Source organism: Scyliorhinus canicula, chromosome 11 (assembly GCF_902713615.1).
Source record: "Scyliorhinus canicula chromosome 11, sScyCan1.1, whole genome shotgun sequence".
NCBI classification, from domain to species: Eukaryota; Metazoa; Chordata; class Chondrichthyes; order Carcharhiniformes; family Scyliorhinidae; genus Scyliorhinus; species Scyliorhinus canicula.
In genome coordinates this window covers 136,801,904-136,818,590 of record NC_052156.1, presented here as the reverse complement: position 1 = coordinate 136,818,590, position 16,687 = coordinate 136,801,904, and the positions used below count along the sequence as shown (strand labels likewise).

At 41.8% G+C, this 16,687-nt stretch overlaps 1 protein-coding gene across 3 annotated transcripts in view; it reads left to right on the top strand.

The window, feature by feature from the left end:
* The window catches only part of tubgcp6 (tubulin, gamma complex associated protein 6), a 59,024-nt gene that overhangs the window by 2,702 nt on the left and 39,635 nt on the right, over positions 1–16,687 (top strand). For 2 of the 3 annotated variants that reach the window (XM_038811460.1, XM_038811457.1), the window contains exons 3-8: positions 3,033–3,873; positions 4,793–4,956; positions 7,899–8,109; positions 11,717–11,890; positions 13,049–13,170; positions 14,635–14,710. In XM_038811460.1, the coding sequence (XP_038667388.1) occupies positions 3,100–3,873; positions 4,793–4,956; positions 7,899–8,109; positions 11,717–11,890; positions 13,049–13,170; positions 14,635–14,710 (1,521 nt within the window). In that variant the 5' untranslated portion in view covers positions 3,033–3,099. Of the gene's footprint in view, positions 1–1,198; positions 1,279–3,032; positions 3,874–4,792; positions 4,957–7,898; positions 8,110–11,716; positions 11,891–13,048; positions 13,171–14,634; positions 14,711–16,687 lie in introns of all 3 variants that reach the window. The other variant, XM_038811459.1, reaches the window with a different exon arrangement.

Here is a 16,687-nt window from a genome sequence, read left to right as displayed (position 1 = left end):
AGAATAGCTGCTGTTTCTGAACATTAGATTTGCAGACTAGAGGGATTATTGTGAATTTAGTTCTAATGATATCAGTGCATAAATTTGTAAAGCTATTAATAGCAAGATTCATTGCTAATACAATAAGTGACCTGAGTGATAATAATCATCTTTATTAGTGTCACAAGTAGGCTTACATTAACACTGTACTGTGAAAATCCCCGCGATGCCACATTCTGGCGCCTGTTCGGGTGTGCTGAGGGAAAATTCAGAATTTCCAATATGCCTAACAAGCACGTCTTTCGGGACTTGTGGGAGAAAACCAGAGCACCTGGAGGAAACCCAAGCGGACACCGGGAGAATGTGCAGACTCCAAACTGTCACCCGAGTTCGGAATCGAACTTGGGTCTCTGGCGCTGTGAGAATGTTAGAATGTTATTACAAAAGTAAATGTGGTCGAGGGTGGTCATTTCGCTCATTTTTGTGAAACGTCCAGAAAGACACCCTCAATTTCAGCATCTACATATGTCTTCTCTCTTTGGAAGTCTGTGAACCATGTTTATTGCTCATTGAATGACAAAATATTTCTTGACATTAGTCTTTTAAAAATAAATTTAGAGTAGCCAATTCATTTTTTTCCATTTAAGGGGCAGTTTAGCATGGCCAATGCAGCTATCCTGCACATCTTTGGGTTGTGAGGGCAAAACCCACGAAAACACTGGGAGAATGTGCAAATTCCACACGGACAGAGCCGGGATCGAACCTGGGACCGTGTTCCGTGAAGCAGCACTGCACCACCATGCTGCCCGTAGTCCTATAGCATCTATTCAGAATTTAAACCGGTGTTTCCCTATTCTACTCTTGCAATTTAGTAATATTCTAATTTAGTTCTTCCAGGCAGTTCCCTACCCTATCCTATCTCTCTCTAAGATTACCTCTCAGCTTCTTTCAGAGCTGGAGAGTCTTAAGTTTCTCAAGTCTTTCATCCCAACTTTGACTTCAAATCTACCGATCAAATTCCTGAATCTTTCCTGAACTGTGTCCAGTGCTTGAACTACTTTGGTGATCGGAACTGGATAAATGGCTCCAGGTGTGATTCGACTAGTGCTCCATACAGTTTGAACGTGACTTCCTCTGACTTGAAATCTATTATTTTGATATGTTGCTCGTTCTGGGTGAGTGTGCTTAACACTCAATTTGTCTCTGTTTCGTTACTTAGCTCTGGAGTCGCCAGGTATCGTTAAGATACCGCCACAAGTTTCAAGGTCAAGTTCAAAGCAATAAACCATACACCAATTAGTAAGTTCAAACAAATTAGTTTATTATAATACTACCCATGCACACGCTAAGATGATTAAACTATTCCTACCACTAAATAAACCAATACTTATCTTAAAGGGAACTGCCGGATCAGGGGACAAGGCCTCTTGCTCTGCACTGGTCCGCAGACTTCAGGTTGGTACGGGTTAAAAAGGGGTCAGGAGTGTCTATCTCTGGTAGCGATCGTTGTGAGACACTTACTTGCTGGCGGCTGCTGTCCCAAACCTCTCCTTTCTCTCGCTCAAGGTCTTCTTTGGTAAAAGCTGGTCGAGAGGGCTGGTCCAGAGAGGAGGGCTGGTCATGCAGAACGAACTAAGTGTGGGACCTGTCTTTTATAGGTCCTAGGGCTTCGCGCCCTTTTGGGCAGACCCTTTACCTGCTGGGAATCGATTGGGTCTCTTCCCAATCGATTTGTTTGAATACCCCCCAATACTGAGGCTGTCCCTCGGTTGCTGGGCGGGCCTTCAGGTGCTTTGTTTTCGAACCCCGCTGGTGCCGGGGTGTCTGGTTTCCCATACACTGTTGCAATCACTTCCCTATTTGTGTCCATTGTCCCTGGGATCGTTCTATTACTATGTTAACTATCCCGGAGATTGCCTCATTAGTATGCGGAATGTTCGTTTCGGTGCTGTCTGCTCTCTTAGCAGACAGAATACACATTAGCTTGGTGCAGCCTGCTTGTGCTGCAAACATTGTCCATTTTAACCTGCAAGCTTTGTGTTCCATCATATTGTATTGAGGGAATGGCCAACTTCGGTGGCTACAGATATTACAGTTCAGAGTTTTAGCTGATTTGTAATTGTTGCCCTGGAGTGTTTGATGAAATCTTAAGGCAGGTACGGGGTCAGTGTTTTAAAGTTCAGAAAATAAGTGAGGGTGAAGTGAGATGAAATAATCAATGTTATCGACTTTCAGATTGTGTTTCTGCACAAACTCATTCTGCCTTGATTCAATTGTTTTTATTGTAATGGATGTTTTTTGAAGTTGGGAGTAATAAAGTTTGTACACAGTACATCACAATGACAGGGATGATAGCGTGACTAGAGCTTACAAAGAAAGCTAAAATATATCCTTGTGAGTGTAGAAATATGAAGAAACGAGTGAAAACCATGCCTGCATTTAAAGATGCAGTAATTCAGTTTGAATTGTAATAAACTGCTAAAGGGATACGCAAAGGACTATGCTTGTCTGTTTACTTTGAGTACACGGTTTACAGTTCTTGGTCCTGATCCATCCAACCTGATTTAAGAAATTAAAGCCAGTGCCACCTATCTTGGGGAGGCAGTGGCATAGTGGTATTGCTGCTGGACTAGTAATCCAGACACTCAGAGCAAGATCTGGGGGCCTGGTTTCAAATTGCAGATGGCGAAATTTAAATTCAATAAAAATCTGGAATTAAAAGTTTAATGATGGTCATAAAACCATTGTTGTAAAACCTCATCTGGTTCACTAATTTCCTTTAGGTACCTCCATGTGGCTCCAGATCCACAGCAATATGGTTGACTCTCAAACGCCCTCTGAAATGGAGAGCAGTTGGGGACGGGCAATAAATGCTGACCTGTAAAATTAATGAAAAAATATAATTTTTACATATTTTCTGCCCACATTGGAGGATAATAAGTAAAAAAAAGCAAAGTACTTTTTGTTAGTTGCTGAAAGAATTGTACCTGAATAAATTGATGTTTTAAAGTCAATGTAGTGTTTACAAATTTTTCTTTTCCTTTTCACCCCAGATTAAAAGGAAAATAGGCTGGGTGTTCTCTGTGCCGGCTCTAAGGGCCAGAGTTGTTCACCTTCGGCATGTCTGACATATCTGAATCGTCAATGTCAAGCATTACACAGTTATTTGGAGACCTCTGTGAAGCCCAGATGGTGGGCTTATCATGGAAATGCTACTTGGGAAAAAGACGACTCAACCGAGAACAATTCAAAGAAAAATTGAAAAGGGTTGTTTACAATACACTATTTGTCAATCTTTTCAGAGATGAAGCGACTCTGAAGTCTCAGTCTGATATCAGTAAGCTACCCGTGAAGAACAAAATCTTGATGCTGTCTTTCAACTTGAGGGTGGCTGGAATGGGTGTGGACGCCGATCACTTGGAGGACCTTACAGAGCAATTAGAAAAATCAACATGTATGCCACAAACTGATCTGAACTCTGTTCTGAAACTTCTGATTGAGCTTGCAGGAACTGGACCATATCAACTTCAGCCACAGAAAAGGGATTATTTCTTGAACAATAAAAATGTTGGAAGAAATATAAAACTTCAGGGCTATGACCACTATGATGTGAGCTTGTTTGAATCAGGACTGTTGTCCCTCATTTCCAATGAAGACGTGCAATTTTATGATAATGTACAACGTACCCTTCAGTTAATGGATGCAAAACCTAATAGTGGATTACCTTGCATTGGACTATTCTCCCATAATTACTTAGCTGGTGATAAGTATGAGAAAGATACCCGAGTATCACTGTTTGGTGCGCTAGTAGGTAGTCGTACTTGCGAAATGGAAATTAAGTTGGATTTGCCTGCAGTGCCAGACAATGTGGATATAACTGGTCTTAAAATTCGGGTAAGTGAAATAAAGTATAACGTTGCAGATATAGGATCAAATTTCCTGTGGGTGTGTAATTCAGAAATTGCACCTGAAATTATGCCTCTTTGTGCTATCAATTTACTCATAAATTTCCTGCAAATCCATTTTACATACACATGAATCCCGTGTAAGAAAGTGAACATCAGCACAATCATTTTTGATGAATGGAAGAATGAAATTTTCAAGCCATCTAACTATCATGTTGACCTGTTTCAGAGTGAGCAATCGTGGAAGCTGTTTAGTTTTTAATGTGACTCGTACTAAAATCATAAAAGTACATTGAGAAAAGCCAGGTTGTGAGATAAATTGTCATACCTGTTTAAGAGCTTTTGTTTTTTTTTTGGTTTTATTCATTTGCTGACGACGCATTGAAAATCCAACATGCCTGGCCTGAAAGCAGGAAAAGGGCTACTCAGCCAGTGTAAGTTGATGTGTTCACAAATTGTTCTTGCAGCAGTTCCTCTGTCTATTGTGTTGGCTAATGAACTGGAGACATCAGCAAGATCATATTTGGTTGATTACCCTGCAGTTTACAGTCAACCATTAATGGCAGCACATTTCTCACTCCTCCATACAGAAAATTAGCCATAAACCTAATTCTTACTGCTTTATGGACTGACGGCATGAGAATGCACTTAACTCAGGATGTTCATCAGATGAAACAAATTCTTAGCCAAGATGATCTGTTAATATATGCGAATGAGAACAAAGTTGGTTGTAAAAATTTGATGACAATACAATAGATTTGCATTAATTTTGAGTTTGTAGTCTTTCAGACCAATTTGTTATTGGGAGGAGCTGAATTTTGCCTTTAAGTATCATGATAAACAATTTTTCTAACAAAGCGTGTGATATTTATTTGCAAGATGAAGCTGAATAAAGTATATTTAAACAGGTTCCTCAAAGCATAGACCAGTCGGAAGATGAAGGATTTCAGTCAGCATCTAATCTTACTCCCGATTCCCAGTCAGAGCCTAGTACATCTCCTGACATTGATCTGTGGAATGCAGTGCTTACTTATGAACCCATTAAATATAGATGTTGGGAACAAATTGGCTGGTAAGTGAAAAATGTATTTCATGGGTAGTTTTTCTGTATTTTGGTCATGCTAAATTAATAACATTTAGAATACAGAAGGTGGTGAGCAGGCCACTCGTTTGGTTTTACAATCTCTCCCTGCCTTCAAGTAAGCTGACGGATTGGGTGGGGGGGGGGGGGGAGGGGGGGGGGGGAGTAGAACCCTCTACTCGACTAATTTATAGACTCCCAATGTCTAAACAGATAAAAGAAATAGCTTTTGAATCCAGTTTATTTTTATTAAATTTATTCCTTCCTCAGCTCCACATACCCTGCATTAGTCTGCAGTGGGGCGGAGGGCAGACAATCTGCTTTCAGCTCTCACCGAAAGCAATCCTGCAACAGTTCATGATGTTATATATAGAATATAGAACATGTTGTCAATGAATGACCTGCTTTTCCTTCTTTTCTTCTCTTAACTATAGGTTGTGAATGTTATCCTAACCTAAAGTCACTGAGGTTAAGAATGCTGTTGGAAATAATGATTAAACCTTTATCTTAATGCGGTGCAACATCTTGATGGACATCACTATAAGGGTCCAAATTTCAAATTTTTCTAGAAATTCTTTTATCTATATGGCGTTTCAAAATCTCATACTCTGGCTACAAATTTTATAGGAAGTTTCACATCTAGATAATGAATCCGTGCTGTTTGAAGTTCTTGCTTTATTAATATTATGGCAAACTGTTTAATATCCACAAAGCAAAGTACTGAGATCTTAGCTGTTTACAGAGCATTTGCACCACAGAAATAAAACATTTGACACAACTGATCTATGCCAGTGTTAATACTTCATGCTACTCTCTTTGCACCCATCAACATATTTCTCTGTTCCTTTATTCCTTGCCCTTATCTCACTTCTCCTTAAATACATCCATGCTATTTGCCTCCATTATTTATGTTAGCGAGTTCCGCATTCTCACCACTTACTGCGTAAAGAAGTTTCTCCTGAACTCCTTATTGAATTTGTTACTGACATCTTTTATATATGACCCTTAGTTTTCATCTTGTCTAAAAGGGGAGCATTTTTCTCTCAAACACCTTGTCAAATAATTTATTTATCTTTATGACCCCTAATCAGGTTGCCTCTAAAGGCATAGCTTCTGTATCCTTTTGTAATTTTTTTTGTTGTTGCAATTTTTCCAGCCCCTCCTTTTCAGAATAGGGAGGTTAGAATGGTTCACAGTTAAGGTGCTTAATGCACACTAATTAGTTTATTGTCTAGCCAATTTCTGTGCAGTCGTAACATAACTCTCTGCTTTTCAATTCCATCCCTCTAGAAATCCCCATTTTCAATTGGAGTTGCCATTTTTGTTATAGATGCTCCAAAATGTCTGTTTAATTCATACCACATGTTGCTCTTTTTATTGTACATTCTTATTGATGATGTACTGATATGGCAGCAGAACTGGTTCTCAATTTCAATTTGAATACATGTTTTGACTTTAACGCTGGCATCCTATACACACTCTCTGAAATCTCCTTTCATTCTCCCTTTCTTTCTCCTTCCCAGTGTTCCCTTGTCTTTGGTTTCTATTGTGTTCCCACTTAAAGTTGCCCTGCTATCATCTCAAACTCCTTTCCCAAATTCACTTGACCAAACTTACCATATAATTGAAAGTTGCCCGTACTAATGCAGTATAGGACAGATCAGCAGCTTGGAACCTTGCACAAAGGGATGTGTGAATTCACACTTGCCCTCCCTGTCATGCTTAGCAAAGTTTGCTGTGGGGGAAACCTTTTTGAGCAATTTGCTCAAGCTATACCCATTTTCTGGTTGAGAACATAAGAGGGGAATAAAATGTAATTTTAAACATATGATATTAAATAGAAATTTTTGTTTATGTAGATTAGAGGCAATTTGTTTCTTTTGTAAATCGTAACAGTAATTTGGTAAAGGAATTTTAATGAAACAACGTTGCCTTTCAACTTCATTAAATTTCCAATTAGATCAGCTGCATTAGCTAAGTACCAGGATCCATTAATGTATTGGCTTAAGCACTCCACTTATCTCCTTAATTTTGCATCAGAACTCAACATCCAGTTCTTGATACATTGCATTATAGCCAAGGGCCTTTATTTAGAAAGGAGATAAGTTCCTTGGTTTGAACTTGGAGGAGAAAAGTGGCTACTTAATACTATGAGGGTTTTAAATAAAGTGTTTCTCCTGCTATTTATTAGCAGTCGGTAACATTTGGTGCATTTCTGCCGTGTCTTTATTCAAGGAATGTCGTCATGATGTTTGGCATGAAACCTGGGTGAGCAGCAATATCAGTCACGGAACTACAACATATTGCAGTGACTTCACTATATTTTATGACTGCAGCAAATGTCACTCTTGCCATTAAATTTTTTCTATACAGTTGCTTTCTTGAGAAAAGATATAACTTTGCAGACATGTTGCATTCCAATGTTATATTGATTGAGAAATGTTACAAAGTATTTTGCAGCTTTGCAGTTGGCAAGAATTGCATTTCCAGTTCAAAAAAGGTTAGTGAAGCAAGTAGAAGGTCTAATATGGCAGTTTGCCAGCTCTGGAGAATAAAGTCAATGCTGAAAAGATAGTGGATTAAGTTCAAAATAAATACGTTTTTTGTTTCTTCAGATTTGTACATGTCCTTAAGGTACTATATAGGCTAATAAATGAAATAAAGCTGAATGTGTGGTTATTCTGTTTCATTTTTATCTTAAAAGTGTGGATCAAATCTTTAACTGAGTAGCATTTAATAGAGTAAGTGACCAATGGTATAGAATGCAGAGATTTATTTTATATGAAACGTGTAGCACACACCCACCACAAAAAATAGCAAGAAGATTACTTAATTCACACTTAGCTGGAAACTTGAATGTTTATGTGTGTCAGCAAAGTTATGATTTAACTAAGACAATTGACTTCCAAAAGATAAGATGGTTTTCTTTGTAGTCCTCCAGGTAAAAAAGAGGAGCCATATCTCACTGAAGCAGGTCGAGAAGCTTTTGACAAATTCTACCGATTGCGTGAAAGTGAGCTACAGCTCATCGGTGGCACACTGTTGCAGTCAACACCAGCTATACTTCAGAAAGAATCCGAATTAGTCAAAGATGTCCTGAACGTCCTCATTGGTGTAGCATCGATGACTTTTTCTCTGAATCAGGTAGAGAATTTATGCATTGTACTTGTTTATTAATCACATGTTTTTTAATGTTCCATTTAATAAGCATTACATTTAACATTGTATGTTCGTGACGCTGTTACAACAATGCATTGATACATTTTTGGAACTAAGTTTTTTGCTGGATACTGAAAAGTCTAAAAGAATGAGATGAGGTTTTAGTTTTTGACCATCACATTGCAATTGCATTGCTTGGTATAGTCTTGGATGTAAAGGGACAAATTTGCAAGGAAGTTAGAGATATGCTAGAATTACAGAATAGTTATAATAGGGGACTTTAATTATCCAAATATAGACTGGGATAATAGTGTGAAAGGTAAAGAGGGACAACATTTCTTGGAGTGTATCTAGGAAAATTTATTCAGCGGTATGTTGCCAGCCCAGTAAGAGGGGATGCATTGTTCGACCTGGTTCTTTGGAATGTGGTGGGCCAAAGGGATCAAATATCAGAAAGAGACTATTTAGTGACAGTGATTATCGTATCAAAAGGTTTAGATTTGCTATGAAAAACAATTAACAGTCTAGATTAAGAGTAATTAACTGGGGAAAAGCCAACTTCAATGCAGTAAGAATGGATCCGGGCAGAAAAAATTGGATTCAAAGGATGGCGGGAAAAACAGTCGCTGAATAATGAAGAAGAGATGATTAGGGCACAGTCGAGGTACATTTCCTTGAAGGGGAAAGGTAGGGCATATATATCCAGAACTTGCTAGATGACAGAAGAGATAGACATTAACATGAAGAAGGAGGGGTATGCTTACGGCACATGTCTGATGAATAATATAATGGAGAACCAGCCTGAATATAGAAAGTTCAGAGGAGACGTGAAAAAGCAAATTAGAGAAGCAAAGAGAGAATATCAGAAAAGAGACTGGCAGCTAACATCAAAGCAATTCCAAAGTCTTCTAAAGACATTATAAATAGTAAAAAGGTGGTAGAAGGAGTAGGGCTAATTGAGGGTCAAAAAGGGGAGGCACGGGGAATAGCTGAGGTATTAAATGAATACTTTGCATCTGACTTTATCAAGGAAGAAGATGCTACTCTGGCCATGGTGAAAGAGGAGGTAATTAATACACTAGAGGGATTTAAAATTCAAAGGGACATGGTATTGGATAGGCCATCAAGAACAGGATGAGATACATCCAAGGATACTGAGGAAAGTGAGATATGAAATTGCAGAAACTCTGGCATTAATTTTCTAGTTTTCCTTAATGAGAGCAAGATGCTGAGTTAAAATGGCAAGTGAGAGGAAGGTGGGACCATGCTTGCAGAAGGAGCAAAGGTGCTCCACAAAGCGGTCACCCAGTCTGCCGTCTACCCAATGTAAGGGAGATCGCATTGGGAGCAGCAAATACAAGGATCCAAATTGGAGGTGCAAGTGAAATGCTCCCATCACCTGAAAAGAGTGTTTTATAAAATTAGAAATGGGGATGTTTGCTGATGATTGCACCATTCACGACTCCTCAGATAATGAAATAGTCCATGTCCAAATGCAACAAGACAATGTCCAGGCTTGGGCTGCAAAGTGACAAGTAACATTTGTGCCACACAAGTGACAGGCAGTGACCATCTCCGACAAGAGAGAATCGAACTATCGCTTGACATTCAATGGCATTGTCATCGCTGAATCTCCCGCTATTAACATTCTAGGGTTACCACTGACCAGAAACACAACTGGGCTAGCCATATAAATACTGTGGCTACAAGGGCAGGTCAGAAGCTAGACATTCCGCAACAAATAACTCACTTCCTAACTCCCCAGAGCCTGGCCACAGTCTATAAGGTACAAGTCAGGATTGTGATGGAATACTCTACACTTGCCTGGATAAGTGCAGCACCAACAACACTCGAGAAGCTTGACACCCTCCAAGACACAGCAGCCTGCTTGATTGGTACCCCTTCCACAAACATTCAGAGCGGAATTCTCCGCTCCCGCGATAAATCGGGAATGCCGTTGTGAACTCGGCCGAGTTTCACGACGGCCTCGGAGGCCGCTCCTCTCACCTTATTCACCCCCACCCGGGGGGCTAGGAGCGGCGCTCCGTAACTCTCGGCCACCGGGCCTTGACGCTTGCACGCCAAGAATGACGCGACGGCGGCGCCTAAGTGACGTCAGCCGCGCATGCGCAGGTTGGGCGGCTCCAACCCGCGCAAGCGCGGCTGACGACACGACGGCTGACGTCTCAAACCCGCACATGCGGGTCTTCCCCTTCACTGTCCCGCAAGACGTGGCGGGTTGATCTTGCGGGGCGGCGGAGGTGAAAGAGTGCGTCGCTTTGAGACGCCGGCCCGACGATCGGTGGGCACCGATCGCGGGCCAGTCCCCTCCCGAGCACGGCCGTGGTGCTCACTCCCCTCTCCGCCCCCCACAAGCCTCAAACCAGCATTTGGCGCCCATGTTCACGATGGCAGCTACCAGGTGTGGTTGCCGCCGCCGTCGTGAACCGGTCGGGAACGGCAGGCCGCTCAGCCCATTCGGGCCGGAGAATCGCCGGTCGCCGTGAAAAACGGTGAGCGGCGATTCTTCCGAGCGGGGGGTGGGAGAATCGTGGGGGACGTGTCGCGAGTCGCCCGGCCCTCCCATGATTCTCCCACCCGGCGTGGGGAGCGGAGAATTCCGCCCTCAGTCCCTCCACTATCGATGCAAAGTTGCAGCTGTGTGTACCATCTACAAGATGCAAAGCAGGAACTCACCAAAACTCTTTAGACAGCACCTTCCAAACCCACAACCGCTACCATCTAGAAGGACAAGGGCAGCAGATACAAGGGAATACCACCGCCTGGAAGTTCCTCCCCAAGCCACTCACCATGCTACCTTGGAAATATATCGCCGTTCCCTCACTGTTGCTGGTTCAAAATCCTGGTGGCACAGTGGGTGTACCTGCACCATATGACTGCAGCAATTCAAGAAGTCAGCTCCATCACCATCTCGAGGGCCATTAGGGATGGACAATAAGACGTCCATATCTTTTAAATAAATAAAAGAAAAGTTTTAACAATCTCTCCACTATCAGCAAGTAAGTTTTTACTGTAAACCTCCATTGACTCTCCCAAAGATTGCTCTACTTTTATGACCCTGAGTTTTGGTCTCCTGCCAGAAGTGTGGAAACATCATCTACATGTCTGACCACATTATGAATGGTACAAATGCAAAGGATTATTGATCATGCTAAATCTCTAAATCCCAGCCCAGCAGGGTTACCCTATTTTACAGGTATCGTTGGCTTAGTTTCTTTTGAAGGAGGGCGAAAATCCCTATTTGCATAATGGCTTTCCTACATTGCAACTCATCAGAACTCTAGGCCTTTGACTGGTTCATGCTACATGGGCTGCAGTGTTCACAATTAATTAATCTCTCACCTTATTAAAACAATTGAACTACATAAAAACTACTAAACATGCCATGGTAATTAAACAGCTGGAATTTTTAAAAGATGCTGGTTGTCTTTAATTACAATCATTACTGTAGTACCTAGAGAATAATACACCAATAAATACCAGTGTGGGTTGAAACTGAGGAGAACCAATTCATCTATGTTTAAACCAATATATTAATGATTTTTCTTTTATTTCTATCATCTCTTTCCAGTCTCTCCAGGCATTTATAGTCAAGCAAGGAGTGTACGTTTCAGGAACGTCCCCTGAGAGTATGTATAACCTCCTCTCTGAATTGGCTGAAAATGGAACACATTACACTCGCCTCAGTCACTTCTCTCTTCAGCCGGTTCTTGACTCTACGTACAATAAAGGCCTTGTTTTCCAGGTTTCGATCAGTTTTGTATTTGGACTTTTTTTTTCATGTCTTTGCTCAATAACAACTTAGATTATTGCCAGGAAAATTGAACACAAAAATATCATCATACTTTTTTGTCACTGCCTTGACTAACGCATTAACTCCAGGGCGAAGTTCAAATCCTTGTTAGGGTGATGATGTGACTTTTGTCAGTGCCTTTAGCTACAAAGCTAAATTATGTTCTCTATGCATAGCATTTCAAATTCTACGGGCGGAATTTACCTATTTTTTGTAGTGAAGCAGTGGGCGGAAGAAGGGGCGTTGAAGCCGCCGACTCCAATGGCGGCTTTCTCTGCTGTATTGCGAGAAACTTAGTGCAGAAAAGTTGAAGGGGTGGGTCCCCTGATATGCTGGAGTCCACCCCAACAGCAACTTGATTTTTTAAAGATTGGTGTGGCATTTATAAAGGGTGCCCAGGTTGCCAAATGTTGTATTGCCCCCCCTCTCAATGCAAACCCCCCTGGCACTGCTTGGGTGGTGGCAGGGGAAGTGACCCTCTTCCCTCGAGCAATGCACTCACCTGAGCTTCTCCGGAAGATCTATTCGCCATGTGCACATTGTGGGAGACCAGTCAAAATTCATGGCGGTGTGCCCTCACGTCAATGTGAATAAATTATCTAATTGGGTGGGGGTTGAGCAGGCATGCAGGACTAATAACGCCATGAAAATTCATGTGGGGGTGGAGGAAGAAGGGGGAACAATTTTGTCGCGCCCTCCCGCTGACGTAAAATGTGGTTTGGGCCTCTCGCAAGAATGTCCACTCCCGTTACCAAACCCACCCAAGAAGAACTGGAGTGGAAAATTCCGGCCTATGTCTCGAAATAAGTGATGTAATTTATAGGAGCTTTTTTTAAGGTTTTACTGTATCATGTTTGCTTGAGACATTTATACCCCATTTCCCATCTTTAGACATTAGGCTTTGACATAAAATCCTAAGCTTTGCAACAATGTTGAGCCATAATTGTTAATGAAATGTTAGGTCCAGCAACATATGACTGGGGAAGTATGTTGTCTGATTTTGCTTTTCAGAACATAGAAATAGTTGAATTGTGTATTGTACCAAAGTTAATATACTGGTGTAAGAATAAAAGTGGTAAACAAATTGAACAAGTTATCCTTTTTTGTTAGGCTTTTACAAGTGGTTTGAGGAAATATCTTCAATATTATCGAGCTTGTGTGTTATCAACACCTCCATCATTGAGCCTTTTACCAATCGTCTTTCTCTTCAGAAAACTGGGGCGCCAACTAAGGTCAGTGTGGGAATCTTTGAGTAGTATGTACTTTGCAGTTAAGTTTGTGTTTATCTAACTTTTGGTTAGCCTCGAAGCAGGAATCTTTCACTTATTCATATCTCTAGTTATCGGTTTCAATTTGCAAGGATGATTTATTTGGATTAAAATAATTTTCATTAAATTTGTTAATTTACTGTGTAATTAAGGTTGTTTTTGTATAATGGGTTTGCCTATCAATTTTCAAAGACCTGAAACATATTCTATGTTAACTAGCATAATAACAAGTTACAACTTGGTTAACAATATGTTCAGGTGAAATCTTAGCATGAGAGCAATGCTTATTTATAAAGCAATCTACACCTCTTCCATCTGTAAACATTCTAAGTGTATGAATACCTAAGTGTGATTGTTCATCTGGCTCAGAGACTTAGTTGACATACTCATTTCCGACCATGGTAAGTTTGGAGCTTCTTTCTTTAAAAAGTACTTGAAATATTTACTTTGAGATAAATGAAACATTTGGCAAAAGTAAAATGCCAGAATTCAAATAAAGTAGAAAGCATCATAAGATGCGTTGATGGGTGCAGGAAGTTACAAAAGAGCAGAGATTAAATGAGTGCACCAAACTGATGGATGGAGTTCATTGCGAGAAAGTATATGGTATGATAGTTTGGATCCAAGAAAGATGAATCAGAATAGGACAAAATTAAAATTCTGCCATTGTTGAAAATTTGAAATAACAACCTAAAATGCTGGAAATACTCAGCCGGTCAGACAGGATCCGTGGAGAGGAAACAGAATTGATGTTTTTGTTTCATTCATGGGATGTGGGGATCGCTGGTCACAGAATCGCCCCCATAATTTGAACACTTCTTAAAAATTGTAAAGTTAAAGTAAAATCTACTGTCCAGGCCTGCTTGCAATTGAAATACAGAATGGTGATTACAAAAGAGGTGGTGCTTCAGTGTTGCAGAGCCTTTCAGAATTCATCTGAAGTAATGCATTCCGTTTAAGGTTACTGAACCGTGGGAAAAATAATTGGTCCTGGAGTGTGAGCAGTGCAATTTTGTCAGAATTATACAAGTTCTTAAAGAGTTAAATTATGAAGACTAGTTTTATAAATTTGATTTGCATTCTCTTGGATTTAAAACTTAATTCATGTCCTTAAAGGTAATAGATTGATCAGGCGGAACCAGCAAACCTACATCCTCTGCTGGAGAATCCAAAACAGGCAGGCATAATGTTCAAGTAACCTTTGGGAAGACCGTAATTATGATGACATCAGAATGAGAAAAACATCATAATAAATGGTTTTATTACAACTGTTGGGTATTTTAAAATATTTATGCATCCGTTTGGGGTTTATAATACTTAATCAATTTATTTTTATTGTTAATTTGACTTTCATTTGCCAAGTAGCAGTCAAGACACAATTGCTTGGAATAATAGTGAATAATACATAGTGAATAATGCTCTTTGCAGGTATTTGTCTGAATTATGTGGTGTAGGATCGGATGCGCTAGGAGTAAACCGAGGAAGTTCATCACCGTTTCCCACTGTAAGTTTGTGTTTCTTTTTCTGCTCTGAATCATTGTTCTTTCTCGTCATCTTCTGTAGATATTGCCTTCTTGGTTGTGGTAATTTTCCATAAGCAAGAGCTTCCCTCCAGTACTTTGTCCAAGTAGAACTGAGAGTACTGACTGGTCATTCAAATGTGTTTTAAGCTCCACCACGCTTAAGGCTGCCCGGCTGCAAGTGCCCGCATATATTGGGAGGCACAATTCCAGCAGGGATCACTTAAGTAGTGATCAGGAGCAGGAACCATAGCCCATTTTTTTTTTTTTCCTTTCATAACCTGGGGATGCATACTAATTGTAGCCATCCATTGCCACCTTGGTTGAGTTCATGAAATTTGGTGCACAGAATCTGTTCTCATGTTGACAGTCACTATCCGAGAAGTGTTACCGTGCTAATGTCTGGTAGGTGCTGTACATAGAGCTTTGAATCCAACGATTAAAGTTATTAGGTTCTGAAATTGCAGCCTAATGTAATTGCACAGTGGAATAAAGCAGAAAGAACTTGCTTTTACCAAGCACCACTTGACCAATTAAATACTTTTGAAGTGCAGCCACTGTTATAATAGAAGTCGCCTATCGCCAAGAAATCAAGGTGCCTACATTGGAAACAACGATGGTCAGGGCGAAGTCAGATTGTCTTACCCTGGCTTAAGACGTTAACTAGGAATGCAATTGATGTGAGGAGTCCTCTATTATTGGTCATGTTGGTGGGGTTTGTATGCCTTGTGGCCAGTGGGTGAATAGCTACAATGAGGGCATAATTTGTGTTGGGTCCAAGAAAAGGACTTGTACAATGTGGTATTTCCCCAGTTCTAAGCAGAGGCCAGTCATCACTCATTGACAGATGTTTCAGCTGTGTTTCTATTGTGGGTACGCTGCACTCCACCATGTGGAGAGACATGTCTTTTCTTTTTTGAAGCTAGTAGCAAAAGTCATGCTAACCTGCTCATTGCAGAGAATCCTCTCTCTTTCTCTCCCGCTCTCTCTCCTTCTCTCTCCCATGCTCTTTCTCTCCCCCTCTCTCTCCAGCTCGCTCTCTCTCTCTCCCCCGCTCATTCTCTCTCTCTCTCTCCCCCGCTCATTCTCTCTCTCTCTCTCCCCCCCGCTCATTCTCTCTCTCTCTCCCCCCCGCTCATTCTCTCTCTCTCCCCCCGCTCATTCTCTCTCTCTCCCCCCCGCTCATTCTCTCTCTCTCTCCCCCGCTCATTCTCTCTCTCTCTCCCCCGCTCATTCTCTCTCTCTCTCCCGCTCATTCTCTCTCTCTCTCTCTCTCTCTCCCGCTCATATCTCTCTCCTCTCTCTCTCTCTCTCTCCTCTCTCTCTCTCTCTCTCTCTCTCCCGCTCTCTCTCTCTCTCTCTCTCTCTCTCTCTCTCTCTCTCTCCCCGCTCGCTCTCTCTCTCCCGCTCGCTCTCTCTCTCTCTCTCCCGCTCTCTCTCTCTCTCTCCCGCTCTCTCTCTCTCTCTCCCCGCTCTCTCTCTCTCTCCCGCTCTCTCTCTCTCCCTGCTCGCTCTCTCTCTCCTGCTCGCTCACTCTCTCTCTCTCCTGCTCGCTCTCTCTCTGCTCGCTCTCTCTCTCTCTCTCCCACTCGCTCTCTCTCTCTCTCTCCCCACTCGCTCTCTCTCTCTCTCTCCCACTCGCTCTCTCTCTCTCCCACACTCGCTCTCTCTCTCTCTCTCCCGCTCGCTCTCTCCGCTCGCTCTCTCTCTCTCTCTCCCGCGCTCTCTCTCTCTCCCGCTCGCTCTCTCTCTCTCCCGCTCGCTCTCTCTCTCTCTCGCTCGCTCTCTCTCTCTCTCCCGCTCGCTCTCTCTCTCTCCCGCTCGCTCTCTCTCTCTCTCCGCTCGCTCTCTCTCTCTCTCCCGCTCGCGCTCTCTCTCTCCCGCTCGTCTCTCTCTCTCTCCCGCTCGCTCTCTCTCTCCCGCTCGCTCTCTCTCTCCCCGCTCGCTCTCTCTCTCCCGCT